A 14,503-nucleotide genomic window follows, 5' to 3' on the forward strand; every position below is an offset into this window, starting at 1 on the left:
GGGCCATAAGTCCTGTTGGTGGTGCTACCCAGCTAAGGCAGGCTTGTCGCTACCTGTTCTGACGCTGCGCTGCACCCTGGAAGCAGCCAGCAGCAGATCTGTCTCCTAGGCCGGGGACCACGGGGCTCTAAGCACTGCCCCTGCCCTGTGCACCAGCTCTGCACTGCCATTGGCCAGGAACCAGCCAATGGGAGCTAGGGGTGGTGCCCGCGGGCAAGAGCCATGCGGAACCACTTGTGCGCCTCGGAGCTGGACCTGCTGCTGACCGCGTCTGGGGCGCTCTGCGGTGCCAGGACAGGTAGGAAGCCTGCCTTAACATCGCTGCTGACTGGGAGCTGCCCGAGGTAATCCCCTGCCCTAGCCCTGAGGCCCCCAACCCCTCATCCCCCAGCCCCACCTCAGAGCCCCGATGCCTCCCACACCCCAAACCTCTGTCCCAGCCCTGAGCCCCTCCCACACCCCCAAACCCCTCATTCCCAGCTCTGCTGGGTCACGGGCATCAATTTTTTTCAACTAGGTTGCCAGAAAAAAGTTTGAAAACCACTGCTTTAGGCTTCCCCTCTCTGTGGATGAGCAGATTTTTTTCTGTTATAGTTTCTATTTGTTCCTCTCTGCTTAGTGCCTCCTGGTCGGGAGAGAATTTTTGAGAACATGAGTTTGCAGGAAACCAGTATTGGATGAGAAAACCGCAGTGTAGCAGGACCAGTTAGGATCCAACAGGCTCCTGCTCATGGCCCAGCTGTGCAGTAGTATGCCACCTCCCCCACTCCACTATATGGCAATGTGGCAAGCAAGCTTTACGCTATTTAGGGCAGAAATTCAGCAGAAACATCTTGCTTTACATAGTCTCCAAGAAAGTTGTTTTTCTGGCTACTTGGTGTTTTAGCCCAAAATGAAACAGCAACAAGGGTTGACTCCAGCAAGAGCTACTTGGGAGCAGAAATTCAGCAAGGTCTGGCCTTTAGGAAGCAACAAGCCGGAGGTCCTTGGCTATTTTTTCCCCTTCGGCCTGGGGTGAAATATGGTATCCAGGAATGTCTCCAAGAGGCTGGTACGTCAAAGGGGCAGGAAGAACACAAAGGACTGAATGCCCCGCTCCTTTCAGCCTGCCACCGCAACCAGGTGTTTTGCCCCAGTTGTTCCAGAGAGGGCATTAGCTAATCCTAGTTGTGGTGCTGCCTGGTCTGAACTCCAGTTCCCTCTCTCTGCCAACAGCGTGGACACCTAAGCCACAGTTTATAAAACCAACAACAACAAAAACCCTAAATACATCAGGACAACCTGAGGGTTTCGTGCAGTGATTCTGTTCCCCCTCTGCTCCCTGAGACACCTGACACTTTCCACTCCTTTCACTGTGTTCCTCAGCAGCATGTCTGGCCCATACTATGGGCATGCTCATGTCAGTTGACCCTTGTTTCTGTGCTCCCTTAAGCGTGGCCTAGTCCACGTCAAAGAAGCTTATTGGAACATCTCCGAGGGTGAGATCTGCCTGCATTTAGTTTCCTAGTGTATTAGGCTTAGACTTGCATGTTTTATTTTGTTTGGTAATTTACTTTGTTCTGTCTATTACTTAGAACCACTTAAATCCTACTTTTTGTATTTAATAAAATCACTTTTTGCTAATTAATAAACCCAGAGTATGTATTAATACCTGGGGGGGCAAACAGTGGTGCATCTCTCTGTGTTATAGAGCACAAACACTTTGAGTTTACCCTCTATAAGCTTTATACAGAGTAAAATGGATTTATTTGGGGTTTGGACCCCACTGGGAGCTGGGTATCTGAGTGCTGGAGACAGGAGCTCGTCTTAAGCTGTTTTCAGTTAAGCCTGCAGCTTGTGGGGGATGTGGTTCAGACTTGGATCTGTGTTTGCAGCAGGCAAGCATGTCTGGCTCAAACAAGGCAAGGTACTGAAGTCTCAAGCTGGCAGGGAAAATGGACTCAGAAGTAGTCTAGGCACATCAGGTGGCAGTCCTAAAGGGATTTCTGTGATCCAACCCGTCACATATGCCAGATCAGCTGAGCTTGCTGTTTTACTGAACCCAGTAGTAGCTTTCATCCAAGTGATGTTGGCGGAAGTTTCTAGTTCATACCATTGGCCTGCCCTCTCCAACAAGGTTAATGGCTATGTGCACTAAAATGTTAGCTGGAGGGAGGAGAGTGCACCATGGTGTTGCACAGCTGGAAAACTACTTCAGCGAGGCTTTTAAAGTTTAGAGGATTACTGTATGAGCAAGAGACCTCAAACATGATTACTCACACCCAGCTCTGCTCTTCCCCTGCTCCTTAGCCTCTAATGTTTTTTAAAATGGCATTCCCACTTTTAAGGGGCAAATCACATACAAGAGCAGCAGCAAAAGCATCAGAATCTGTACAACAGAGAAGGGTAGCCTAGTGGATTGATGGTATCTTTCCTATTTCTGACATGGTTAGTTCAACCCTTCAATAAGATGCCTTTGTGTACCGTGACCAAAAAAGGTAAGAAAAAAACCTCTCAGACCAATCTGAGATTGCTATTTTTATGGGAAAATAGGGTAGAACTTTTTTTCAGTTTAAGGCTTCCAAATCAAATTAAAAAAAAAAACTGCATTTGATAGGTTCTCAAAACAGTCATTCCCCATTGATTTTCAAGTTCTCCTGCTGCATCCATCTTATCTTCCCACCTTTCCCTGAACTAGAAAGCAGTCCGTGAAGGCCCGTGTTACTTTTCCTGAGGAATTTTTTTTGGGTGTTCTTCCTGGTAGGAAAGAGACTGGGCACGTTTCACCCAGTGTTGCTTTTGTCCAGGCTGCTGTGGTTGCAGACATTTATTCCATGCAGGGTGCATGCACTCAGTATACCCAAGTTAGCAGTACCTACAGGAGCGACGCTTACACTCTCTCACCTCCTGCAGCTAGAGTCAGAGCCTCCCATATGGTATTTTTCCTCATGTTTTTAGAATGAGGATTTTTAAATAGTTAGGATCCTATAGTTGTTAGCTAGCTTTAGTCTCCGTGTTATATAGTACTATGCCCTCACCAGGGTTTGAAAGCACTCTCACTGTGGGGTGGCTATTCCCAATAATGAACACATGCACCCCCCCCCCCCATGCTGTTTTTTGTGTGTAGCAATGTTGCTCCTTTAAACAGGATTCAGGTGACCTGAGACTTACACTAAAAACAGAATCTCATGGAGCAAGCCATGAGGCCAGATTCTGCTTCAGGGGCTGCTGTGGACTATCAGCCCCATCAGTCTTTAAAGCTTATGCAGAGCCGTGAGAGGCTGCCTGAGAGACTCCTCTGCAGAGAAGGGATCAGTCCCCTTCTTCTGAGGAAGAGGACACAAAGCAAATATGAGCCATTCCAAGGCTCAAAGAAATTCTTACCCCTTTTCTACACACCACAGGGAATGTCACCATACTTCTCCTGGTGACTTAGGGCAGGGCGCTCTACCTTCTCTCTGGTGTCAATGCAATATCAGACTGACACCATATGTCAACCCAGCACTGTCTGCTGAACTGCCATTGAGTTGGGTATGGACATCTCAGGTCCTGTCAGTCCCAGCACACACTGTGTCCATTGTTTCTTAGGGGTCTACGAGAGAGGCAAGCTTCCATCTATGGTACCAATGCTGTTTTTGGTACCTAGCACTTTGTTAACCTGCTCAACATCTATGTAACCAGCTCCCAATCCGACACAGATTTCCCCTTCGGCACTGACAGTGATCCTGGAATTGATGTTTTTCCCAGTGCTGAACGTGGTTACAATTTGAGTACCTGCTCAGTGACAGTGCAATCTTCAGTACTGGCCAAAATTCTGATGCAGCACTGGACTGTAGGGATTGCTCCACCGTTATCAGCAGACTATTTGGGAGGCTCATTGTACTCGAGGTCAGGATCAGCATCATCTTCTCCATCCTCTCGCAGAGCCTGGTCTTGCAAATCCTCTAGATCCCCTCCTCTGAAGAACCATTATCAGTACCAAGATCATTCTGGAGATAGGGTGCTTGGCACAGTGCCCACTGGCCTTTGATGCTGTACTCATTTCCACACTGGCATCTGTGGAGTACCCCATATTCTTTGAGATCCAGGTAAACAATTCACTCGACACAGATGACTGAACCATATGGTTGTTTACCATCAGCCCTACCTGGAAAGGAGGTATAGGCTGATGTGGCAGAAGCAGAAATACCAATACAGCAGGAGGAATAACCATTAACTTAGGAAGGGGTTCCTGTTCCTCCACCCCATTATACTCTTCACCTGATGATTCCATGATCCCTGACTCATCTTTTCCAGTTCCAGAGGACCTTCTAAGGAGACTGTCTGCAGCTGTGTGTGTCCAAGTTGAGTTTATCCACATGAATGCCGAGAAACCGCTGGTCATTCTGCAATCTTCAGTTCCAGGAAAGGCAGCCCTCCCTATAAAGGAGGCTGTTGAAGTCAGCAAAGTCCCTGTAGAACATGCCTACATACCAATTAATGTTACTATGTTCCCATGCAGGGAGTAGAGTGTTTCTATTCACACACTGCTCTTAATTTGCTTGTAGTAACTGCTGCAAATAAGAGGATGTGACGAGATAAATAAGTCTACCCCAAAGAATACAGAGGCCAAGAAATTGGATTGAATGGGCAGAAAAGTTTGTTCCACCTCGTCCTTGCAGATGTGCATCACTAATCAGCACACAGTCTCGTCTAAATATGATTTTATTAAATTGGAACAAGGTATCCAAATTTGTTTATAAAGAAACTGCTAGAGGATGTTAGGGAGGAGTTTAAAGCTTTCTGGGGGAGGCCTGTCTAGTAGAAAAGACTTCACTGCCGTCAGCATTTGATGTGACGGACACCTCATCCAGGCTTATGGCCTCTGCTATAACCTTGAGGTGGGCATCCTGGCTGCAGAATTCTGGTATTATTCCTGATGCACAAACTACAGAAGACTTACTGTTCGGTGGACAATCTCTGTTCTCTGATAAAGTGTATGAAACATTACATTCATTTAAAGACTCTAGGGCCATGTTACGGTCCTTAGGCGCTTATACCCCAGCAGCTAAAAGACTCCATTATGGGAGTCAGCAACAATTTAACCAGTACCCCCAACCATATTTTGGACAGGCCTCCTACTCCATGAGACAACACGACTCTTCCAAGAAGCAGCATAAGCCTCACCGGAGAAGACCCTCAGGTTTTAGTTTCCAAAAGATTGCCAGCAGCTAATGAAAGACAGGCTAACAGTCATTTTGACATGCCCGTTGAGAGCTGCACACCAGTTGTAGGAATTCATACAATTCCCCCCTTCCCCATTTGGGGACAGGCTGGCCCACTTCCTTAGTGCTTGGGGCTCAATAACCTCAAACAAGTGGGTCCTAAACACTAGGACTGGGTTATGCCACTCAAATCCTATTCATTCCACTTTCACACTCTCCTACCCTGTTCCTTTACATCGCGAGTCATTGCTTCTTCAGCAAGCCCAGATCCTTTGGGATCTGTGGAGAAGGTCCCTCTGCAGCATTAGGGAAGCGGATTCTACTCCTGGTACTTCCTTATTCCCACATCCAAGGAAGGGGTAACATTCAGTCTCAATCTTTGTGGTCTCAACAAATACATCAAATTTCACATAGTTAATCTAGCTATGATACTTCCTGCCTTGAATGACGACTGATTTGCCACTCTCAATCTCCAAGATGCCTGCTTTCATGTGGTGATTCTCCCAAGCCACAAGGAGTTCCTGAGATTCCTAGTAGGTGCCCCATGCATCTTTACCAAAGGCTGCCGCCACTGCTGTGCATACCTTATAAAGAAGGGAATTCACATCTTTCTGCTTCAAGATGGCTGGCTGCAGAGGTGCACATCCAAGGAACAGGTTCATTTCACACTGGACCTTTTCAATCATCTAGGACTGATTTTGAACAGGGAACAGTCACTGCTGATTCCAACTCAAAAAGTAGAAGTTCTCTGGGGCCCTACTAGGCTATGAATTTGAGAGTTTCTCTCCCATTTAAATGAGTCCAGAATATTCAATGCCTGTGTATGGACCTCCAGTCTCAACTTTTGACCGTGGTCCAGGTATGCCAGAAGTTGCTAGGCCATGTGACTGCATGCATAAACGTGGTCCCACATGCAAGATTTGTCTTTGGCCTCTCCAGTTTTGGTTGGAGTTGTTTTTTTGCCAAAGCTACCACACTTCAGACAGGCTTATCGGAGTATCAAGACACTGGACTCTTTTTGCAGTGGTGGACAAATCAGATCAATTTATGTCAGGGTGTCCTCCTGTTTCCCATTCTCCAACCAAAACTGGTTGTGGGGCATATACAGGATCATATCACAGTCCACGGTTTAAGGCTGGAACAGGAAGCATCCTTATATCAACACTCTCAAACTTCAAGCCACCTTCAATGCCTGTCAAGCCTTTTGGGATCGGATTAAGGGAGCACCAGTTCCCATACTTATTGACAATACCACTGCGATATATTATGTGAAGAAGCAGAGGGGAGCTCACTCCAGGCAACTTTGTCAGAAAGCAGTAAGGTTCTGACACTTCTGCATTTGTGAGGGCATCATGCTCACAGCCTCGCATTTACTTGGTTTGCAAAACCAGTTGGCTGGTTGTCTCAGCAGGACTTTCTCCAAGAACTACAAGTGGTGCCTGAAGAGCAGCATGGTCAGGTCCATCTTCAGGGAATGGGGTATTCTGTTGGTCAACCTGTGTGCAACGGAGGACAATAGGAAGTGCTGCCGATTTTATTCGCAAGTATGATGCAGTCCAGGTCTCTAACCGAAGCCTTTCATCTGAAATGGATGGGGGCTGTGAGGTACGTGTTCCCTCCTATTGCCCTCATTTCTCAGGTGATCCTCAAGTTGAAGCTGGACCAGGCCAAGATGACTCTCACTATGCTGGTTGACCAAGACAGTGCTGGTTCTTCAACCTCCACAATCGGAGAGTTTGACTTCCCAGATCCCTTCCTCCACTGCCTGACCTACTGACATATCACAGTCCAGTTGTGCGTCCAGCGCTGAGCAGACTACACCTCGCAATGCGGTTGGTGCATACTTAGATAGGGATAAGAGCAGTGTTCGCAAGCAGTTCAAGAAATCCTGATTCACAGTAGAAAATAATCTACTAGGTCTACTTATTTGGCCAAGCAGAAGGATTTTCTGATCTGGACAACATCAAAAGGAATTCAACCCAGTGGGTTTGTTTTCCTCTATTCTATTCTCTGCTTTGCAGTATATTCTGCTTTATTATATTCAGCAGTAATGCAAGGAACCTACAGGCTTGTATCCTGTAAGACACTGGCTTCAGCAGTTTGCTTGAGGCCTACAAACTCTGGCATAGATAAATTTAAGTAACTCATAAGTTTTGGGGAAATAGAAGGGGTGGGGGGGAATTTTGTCCATAATGACATTAGCCAACCACAGAACATGAACTGACACCAGCTTCTGGAAGGTTTTTGAACGAACATCTGACCTCAAGAGTGCATGGTAACAAACTGATGTATATAATAATGGGGTGAAATCATAAATACACTAACCTATAGAAGGACACCTTAACATTAGTAAGGGGAGGAAATACAAATAAGGAAAAGTGGAGAAACCCCTACTGAATATGCATTAGACATAACGTCAGCGTAACATATTATAAAAGTGGCATCCCAAGCTGGGGGGCAGTAGGAGAGAGAAATGTAGCCCTTGGGAGGGCCCAGAATGATGGCCACTGGTGAAGATGAGGAAGGTTTTGGTGATGAGGAAGGTACTAGCTAACATTTCCAGTTGTCTACAAGGGATGGTGAAAGTGTGGCTGTTCAGATGTACTTTCTGTATTATCTCTATTTACCTTACTGAGTTAGAGTGTATAGGACTTTGCTAAATGTATTAATAAATTATTTATTTATAATTATAAAAGTTCCTGTAGTGCAAGTGTTGCACCTGTGCACATCGTGGTGTCCAACTATATAATAATTTTAAAAATACTGGGCCTGATCTTGGGAGAAGAACTTAACCCACAAAGTGAAACTGGGAATTTGTATTAATAAGCTATAGATCAGGCTACACCAAGTCAGCTCCTATTCAGGACATGTTAGGCTACTTGCCACATTTGAAATCTTCAGGGCTATCTCTTAGCTTGTTAAGGATTTATTTGGCAGCAATCCAAGCAGAGCTTGTTCTCAAACCCTATGGTAGGAAGATTTCTGAAGGGTATCATTTACCTGTTCCCACTAGGGAAGGAATTTATTCCTTTGTGGGATCTTAATAGTGTATTGGCTGCCTTCACAGATCCTTCTCCTTGTCCCTTCTTTCCCAGAAGACTTCCTTTCTTGTTGCAATATCTTCCATGAGAGTCAGTGAAATATTGGCCCTTATGGCAGGGCCCCTGTACACATAATTCTTCATGGATTAAATATCCTTGAGACCACATTGGAAGTTTTTAAATCAAGTGGTTTTGCAATTTCACCTAAACTGAAGTTATTTACCTACCCATATTCTTTCCCAAGCCATATTCCTATCCTAAGAAACAACAGCTTCATACCTTAGACGTGAAATGGTGTCTGCCTTTTTATCGGGCAAGGACTAAGCTTTTTTCAATGACCAGCAGCTTTTCATTTCTTTCGCAGATATGATGAAAGATCAGCCAGCAGCAGTACAGCAGATTTCCAAGTGGATAACCTCCTGCATTAATTAATACAGCTTACTGAATAGCTCCAGCCACACCCTGCAGGGTCATTCAACAAGGGTTCAAGTGACTTCAGTGGCATTTCTTAATGACATTTCAAATTTGGATATTTGCAAGGCTGCTACATGGTCCTACATACACATGTTTACCAAGCATCATGCTATAACAGCAGCTTCCAGGTCAGATGAAAACTTTGGGAGGACAGTTCTGCAGATGCTATTTAGGTAGACTCTGAGCCCACCTCCTACAAGTATTACTTGCTAGTCACCTCAAGGAAACACATGTCTGCAGCCACTCGAACAAAAAATGGTTACCTTCCTGTACTGCAGTTGTTCTTCTAGATGTGGGTGCAGATGTATAGACCATGACCCAACTTTGTCTGCACCCACATCGCATACTGAAGAACAATTACACTACAGGTAGGTAATCATTTTACAGTATACAAGGCCTAGTACTACATGGAGTTCAGGCCTTTCTGAGAAGATTTTTCTCAGTATTTTCTTTGTCCTACAATGAAACCTGTCCCCATGTGCCAATTTGCTACCTGCACTTTGCTGACATATTTCCAATTCCAGGCAGTGTGGATTCCCTCCCATTCCTTGTTTTCTCTCCAGTTTGATGCTAACTCTGATGGCCAATCTACAACATAAATGACTTGCTGATAGCCCACCTCTCTGAGATAACAGCTATATACTGACCAGACCTTTCAGCTGCTCCAGTCCCCCTACTTCATCAGTTTTCAGAGGAGTGCCTCAGTGCCCTCTCAGGATCTGGCCCACCTCTAGGCATTTTATCAGGCATTGGTCCTAGTCTAGTTGCTCAATGAAAGATTTCACAATTTGCATTTCTTCTGGGAACTCAAGTATTTGCTTTCCAGGAACTCCTATTATATTATAGAACAGCATCTGAATGTGGAAACTTGTCCATGGTGGGGATGCACCTCTGTACTCTACACATTTCCCTCATTTGTAAATGGAATTTCCAAAATGGGAAACAAGATCACCTGCTATCACGGAGAGAGCTCAGATAGGCCCCATTCAATTCAAGGGAACCGGCTGTCCCAAGAAGCTCATCAGAACTACTTCCTATAGTTCCAAGCAGTTAAGAAGGTGGGTCTCTCTATTCTTAAGATTCCCTCTGAATTTGGTTACCATTCATATGAGAAGCAACAATAGGACCTTTGTGGCACGTTCGCACTTCTAATTTACTTGATGTTTTAAGTTTCCCTCTAATTTGTGGAGGTGTGTTTTACTTGTGGGTACTTCCCAGTTGTAATGGATCACAGAGTACCAGGTGCCCACTGGGGAGAAAAGTAGTTTACTTACCTACCCATAACTTTTCCTTCTGTGAAATGGCCACCTGATGCTCCATGAGACCACCACTCAGGGCATCACCTAATGTGCATTAAATTCCAGTTGAAGGAGAAATCTCTCAATCCTTCCTGCAGAGAGAGATGGAAAAAATCTTGGGATTCCCTCATATTATGATCCTACTTTGCTGCAAGTCTTCATTTCCATTTGTATAATAAATGGTTAAGTAGATTGGCTGTCTCTGAGCAGGATAGTTTTTCATAGTGTTTAGCAATTAGATTTTATAGTTTTGTCTTCTCAGTTTGAGCAGTTGGCCAGGGAATTAGAGAGGCAGTCAGTTCTCTAAACAGCTCTACCTGCTGGCAATACATTGTGAAACTAGAGACACTTAAAAAAAAGCCCTCTATTCTTAGATGAGACGTAATAACCCTGTTGTAATGGGTCACAGAGCACCAGGTGCCCACAAGGGAGAAGGAAAAGTTATGAATAGGTAAATAAATAATATTTACTGACCAATAGTATATGTTTGCACCATTGGCCAGAGGATGTCAAATATTCCCTCCACAGCCTCAGAGTGAGGGATTCTTCTGGACCTGAGGCACCTGTGGACATTTCCATCATTACAGTGGACACCAGGACCTAAACTAGGCCCCCACTATTTGGGCTAAGAAAAGCGGAAGGAATAAAATTTTTGCTTTTGCAGTGATATTGTATGACAAACCCCATTCCTGCAGTGAGCACACTACCCTTTAGAACTCTGGGATCCACAGTTACTGGAGGGATTCCTGCTTTGGGCTGCTTAGAACTACACACCATGGCACCTGCTTCTGTTCTTGAGTGTAAGAGGGAGGTTGTCCCTTTAAAGTCAGGACATCCTTCTCCCCAGAGCCTAGAGATTTGTTTCTTGGAAAGCTACTAGCCTATGTTAAGGAACCATTCTTACCTCCATACAGGATATTTCCAAAAAGTGTGAGCAAGATGGGTATTAAGTTTGCTGGTGATATAGGGTTGGGTGTCTAAGTTATTACAAGGAGATAAGTGAATCTGCAATATGGACCAGGGTTAAGATTTGTTTTCATATTTTCAGTTTCTGACTGCCCTTTGTTTGCTCTCTTCTGAAAGACAGATTTAGTGACTAATCTGAAAGGAATACAAGCATGAAATCTAGTTAGTTCGGTGAGTTAAACACAGTTTTAGATCCTACACTTGTCCCTAAGCCTCCCTGCCAATGTCTGGTTTTATAATTCGAATGTTTTCTCTCTGCTTGCAGCATCAAAGACCCACACAAATAATGGGAAATGAGTAATTAGACACAAAGTACTTTAAAATGTCCAATGTAAACCAACAGGAGAATTTTACTCTACTTTTTCAGTTAATTTTAGATGTTATTTGTAGCAATAGCAGTTAAAGAAGTCTCAGAAGTCCAATTTTAAGTTGACAGTGTTTTAATATTAACATTAACTCCCTTATATCATATGTTTAAATGTATTAGTCCTAATCTCTGATAAGGAGGGAGTACACCCATGAATGAGCAAATTCTGAACAGATTTTTACCATCTTTGACTTGCTTGACAAACAGGAGGCCTAGGGAAGATCAAAGTAAGTGGCAATAGGTAGGATTAAAGACTGAGGTTTTCTGCCTTTTCAGATTCACTATTTAATCCTTGTACTGCACAGCGTTTGTTTGGGGGAAGAAAACAGCAGCAGTGCTCAGTACCTAAATCTGAAATTTGTTCAGTCCCAGCTATATGATGGAAAGCGTTCAAAAGGGTGGAGTATAGGTGGTTGGCAAGTTAAAGTGACAAGTTTTAAGGCAAACTAAGACTGCACAAAGGTTAAATCGGTCTGATTAGCATGAATTGTTTGCCTTTTATGGCAACTGAAAGACAACAGTCATCTACCACTAAGGCAACTTGTGGGGGAAAAACTAGGGAACACACACACACACACACTTCAAAATCAAGGAGATTTTCATAGCCAAATCACAGCTCTGCAGTGATCATGTGTCATCTCTTACTTAATTTACTGTATGAATAAGACTTCACCCATTATTACTTATGAAAACTATTATAAAAATATTCTTTACCCAACAGTGTTGTACTATCCACTAGATCAGCATCTAGAAAGAGAGAACAATTCAACTGTGAACAACTAGTCTGGATGTTCTTTAGTAAACTGAAGAACAACAAAAAACTGTAATAGCTTTTGAATAAAATTCTGACACTCCAGATCAAATAGTTGCTAGAAAAATATTTGTATCTTTTATATAATGCATGCTACCTACTAAGAGTCGAGCCCTTTTATTTTAGAAATAAAGCATGGTTAATGCAAGTACCTTACAACATTATCATTATACAATATCCAACATTGGCTTGGCTTTTAAAGGTAGTCAGGAAACTGCTTAGTATTACACCTAGGCAGAGTTCTATAAAGTGAGTAGCACAGTAATCAAGAGAACTATCAAACAATAGAATCTGAACACACTGAATTTTCAAACAATTGATCAGGGGACATAACATTTAAAGTAGTCTCAAAATGCTAATACCAATGAGAGAACTTAATCAGTTTGTCACAAAATTTTGGCACTGGCACAGCTTGTTACAAATATATTTGTAATGCAACCTTTGTAAAACTAGCCCATGATCCTGTTCTCTTAAATGACTGAAGAAAGTTTAGTGACAATTAACTATTGCTAATTTGTGAGAAAAAACAAAAATGAGGCTGTGATACACACTTATCCATTGCATCAAAACCCAGGAGACTGGCTATCATACCAAATAAGTTATGTCAATTTCTCACTGCCACCTGTATAACCTGAAAAGCTGCTTTCCATAAAATCAAAATGAAGACCCTTTAGCCCCATAAACACGCTCAAACTAAAGCCTGAATCCTAAAAAACACATACGCATGTGAAGTCCCGCTGAATTTAACAAGATTACTTGTGTGCATGTTTGCAAGGTTGTAGTCTAAGCTTGCAGTCATTGCCAGTAATGGTTTGATGTGGACACAGCGGCAAAATGAGGAATTAAGTGGCAGAATACAACTTTTATTAAACTTTAACACAGGGGAGGGGCGCTACCCGCCCATCACCACGCTCTCCTACACCAGACATTTAATTGGTTCCAGTATGGGGATTTCAGGGCTCCTTACCATATAATACATAATTGGTGCCAGAGTTACAGGGTTCCTTACCAGTCAACCCATAACATGGGGCTGGCTCTCCTCAGCCTACCCCCTAGGACTCGGCTCTCTCCGAGTCCTAGCACCTCATGAGGTGGACTCGGCATGCAGCAGGGTGGGGTCCTCAGCCTTCAAGGGCCACAAGGTCTGACCTTGGCCCAAAGAGTCTGAACCTATCATGAGCCCAAGGCCCATTACCAAAATTCCAGTCTTTTACCTCTGGGAACCATTCATTTTATTCTCTTAACCACACAGGTAACCAGCCGCAAGTTGTGACATATAAACAACTCCACCCCAGTACCTCGGTTAGGTACTAAGCACTTTCTTACTCAACCCACTGTGGATTGAAGATGCCATGAAGAAGGCAAAATACTCCCTGGTCCTCTGCCAATTAGCCCATGGGAAAAAAGTTCCTTCCTGAGCTCTTAAACAGGCGATTGGCTAGACCAGGGGTCGGCAACCTTTCAGAAGTGGTGTGCTGAGTCTTCATTTATTCACTCTAAGGTTTCGCGTGCCAGTAATACATTTTAACGTTTTTAGAAGGGCTCTTTCTGTAAATCTTTAATATATAACTATTGTTTTATGTAAAGTAAATAAGGTTTTTAAAATGTTTAAGAAGCTTCATTTAAAATTAAATTAAAATGCAGAGCCCCCCGGACCGGTGGTCAGGACCCGGGCAGTTTGAGTGCCACTGAAAATCAACTCACATGCTGCCTTTGGCACGCGTGCCATAGGTTGCCTACCCCGGGGCTAGACCCACAGCATCTGTCAGGCAGCGTTCTCATTCCTGTTTGGGTGGGTAGTGGGGCCTGCTGGAATGGAGCTGAAAGAGGCTAAATCCTGGGAGCTGGGGAATGGTCACTAATCAGCACCTTTCTCCCCAGCTGGCCACTGGGTGCCAGAGACTCCCGGGGGCTGGGGAGGGGGAAGAGCTACCTATTGTCCCTTGGTGAGTGTCTTCCTCCCTTGCTACTGGGACTGTCCCCCTTTCACCACTGGCCCCATCAAGTTTCTCCACCCATTGATGTGGGTGCGTGGCATTTTCCCTTTTAATTCAGATTTTAATCAGCATGTTACACTGGCTATCATCAGATCAATGTTTGGTTTGCATCTGACTGACTAGCCATCAGTTACTGTTCAGACCTTTAAAAAAAAAAAAAAGAGAAAGATTGTGTGTAGCATTAACCGGTAGAAGTACGTCTAAAGGATAGACTCAAGTTCACAGCCAGTATCTGCAAAGATCTGCCTTTCAGTATGTGTCCCAGTAGGATGTAATCAAACAACACATCCATTGTTTTCTTAGATGTCCTACATACCCAACCTCCTGAAGACCTAGAGGTTTCAATGGCCTTCTTGGAGAAATCCA

At 44.1% G+C, this 14,503-nt stretch overlaps 1 protein-coding gene across 2 annotated transcripts in view; it reads right to left on the reverse strand.

The window, feature by feature from the left end:
- FAM118A (family with sequence similarity 118 member A) overlaps positions 1-14,503 on the reverse strand; it is a 34,338-nt gene that overhangs the window by 4,723 nt on the left and 15,112 nt on the right. The window contains exon 7 of one of the 2 annotated variants that reach the window (XM_074936468.1): positions 12,044-12,076. The exons of the other annotated variant lie outside the window; for it this stretch is intronic. Coding sequence (XP_074792569.1) covers positions 12,044-12,076 — 33 coding nt within the window. The remainder of the gene's footprint in view (positions 1-12,043; positions 12,077-14,503) is intronic. 2 annotated transcript variants of the gene reach the window in all.

Source organism: Natator depressus, chromosome 1 (genome assembly GCF_965152275.1).
Source record: "Natator depressus isolate rNatDep1 chromosome 1, rNatDep2.hap1, whole genome shotgun sequence".
Taxonomy (NCBI): domain Eukaryota; kingdom Metazoa; phylum Chordata; order Testudines; family Cheloniidae; genus Natator; species Natator depressus.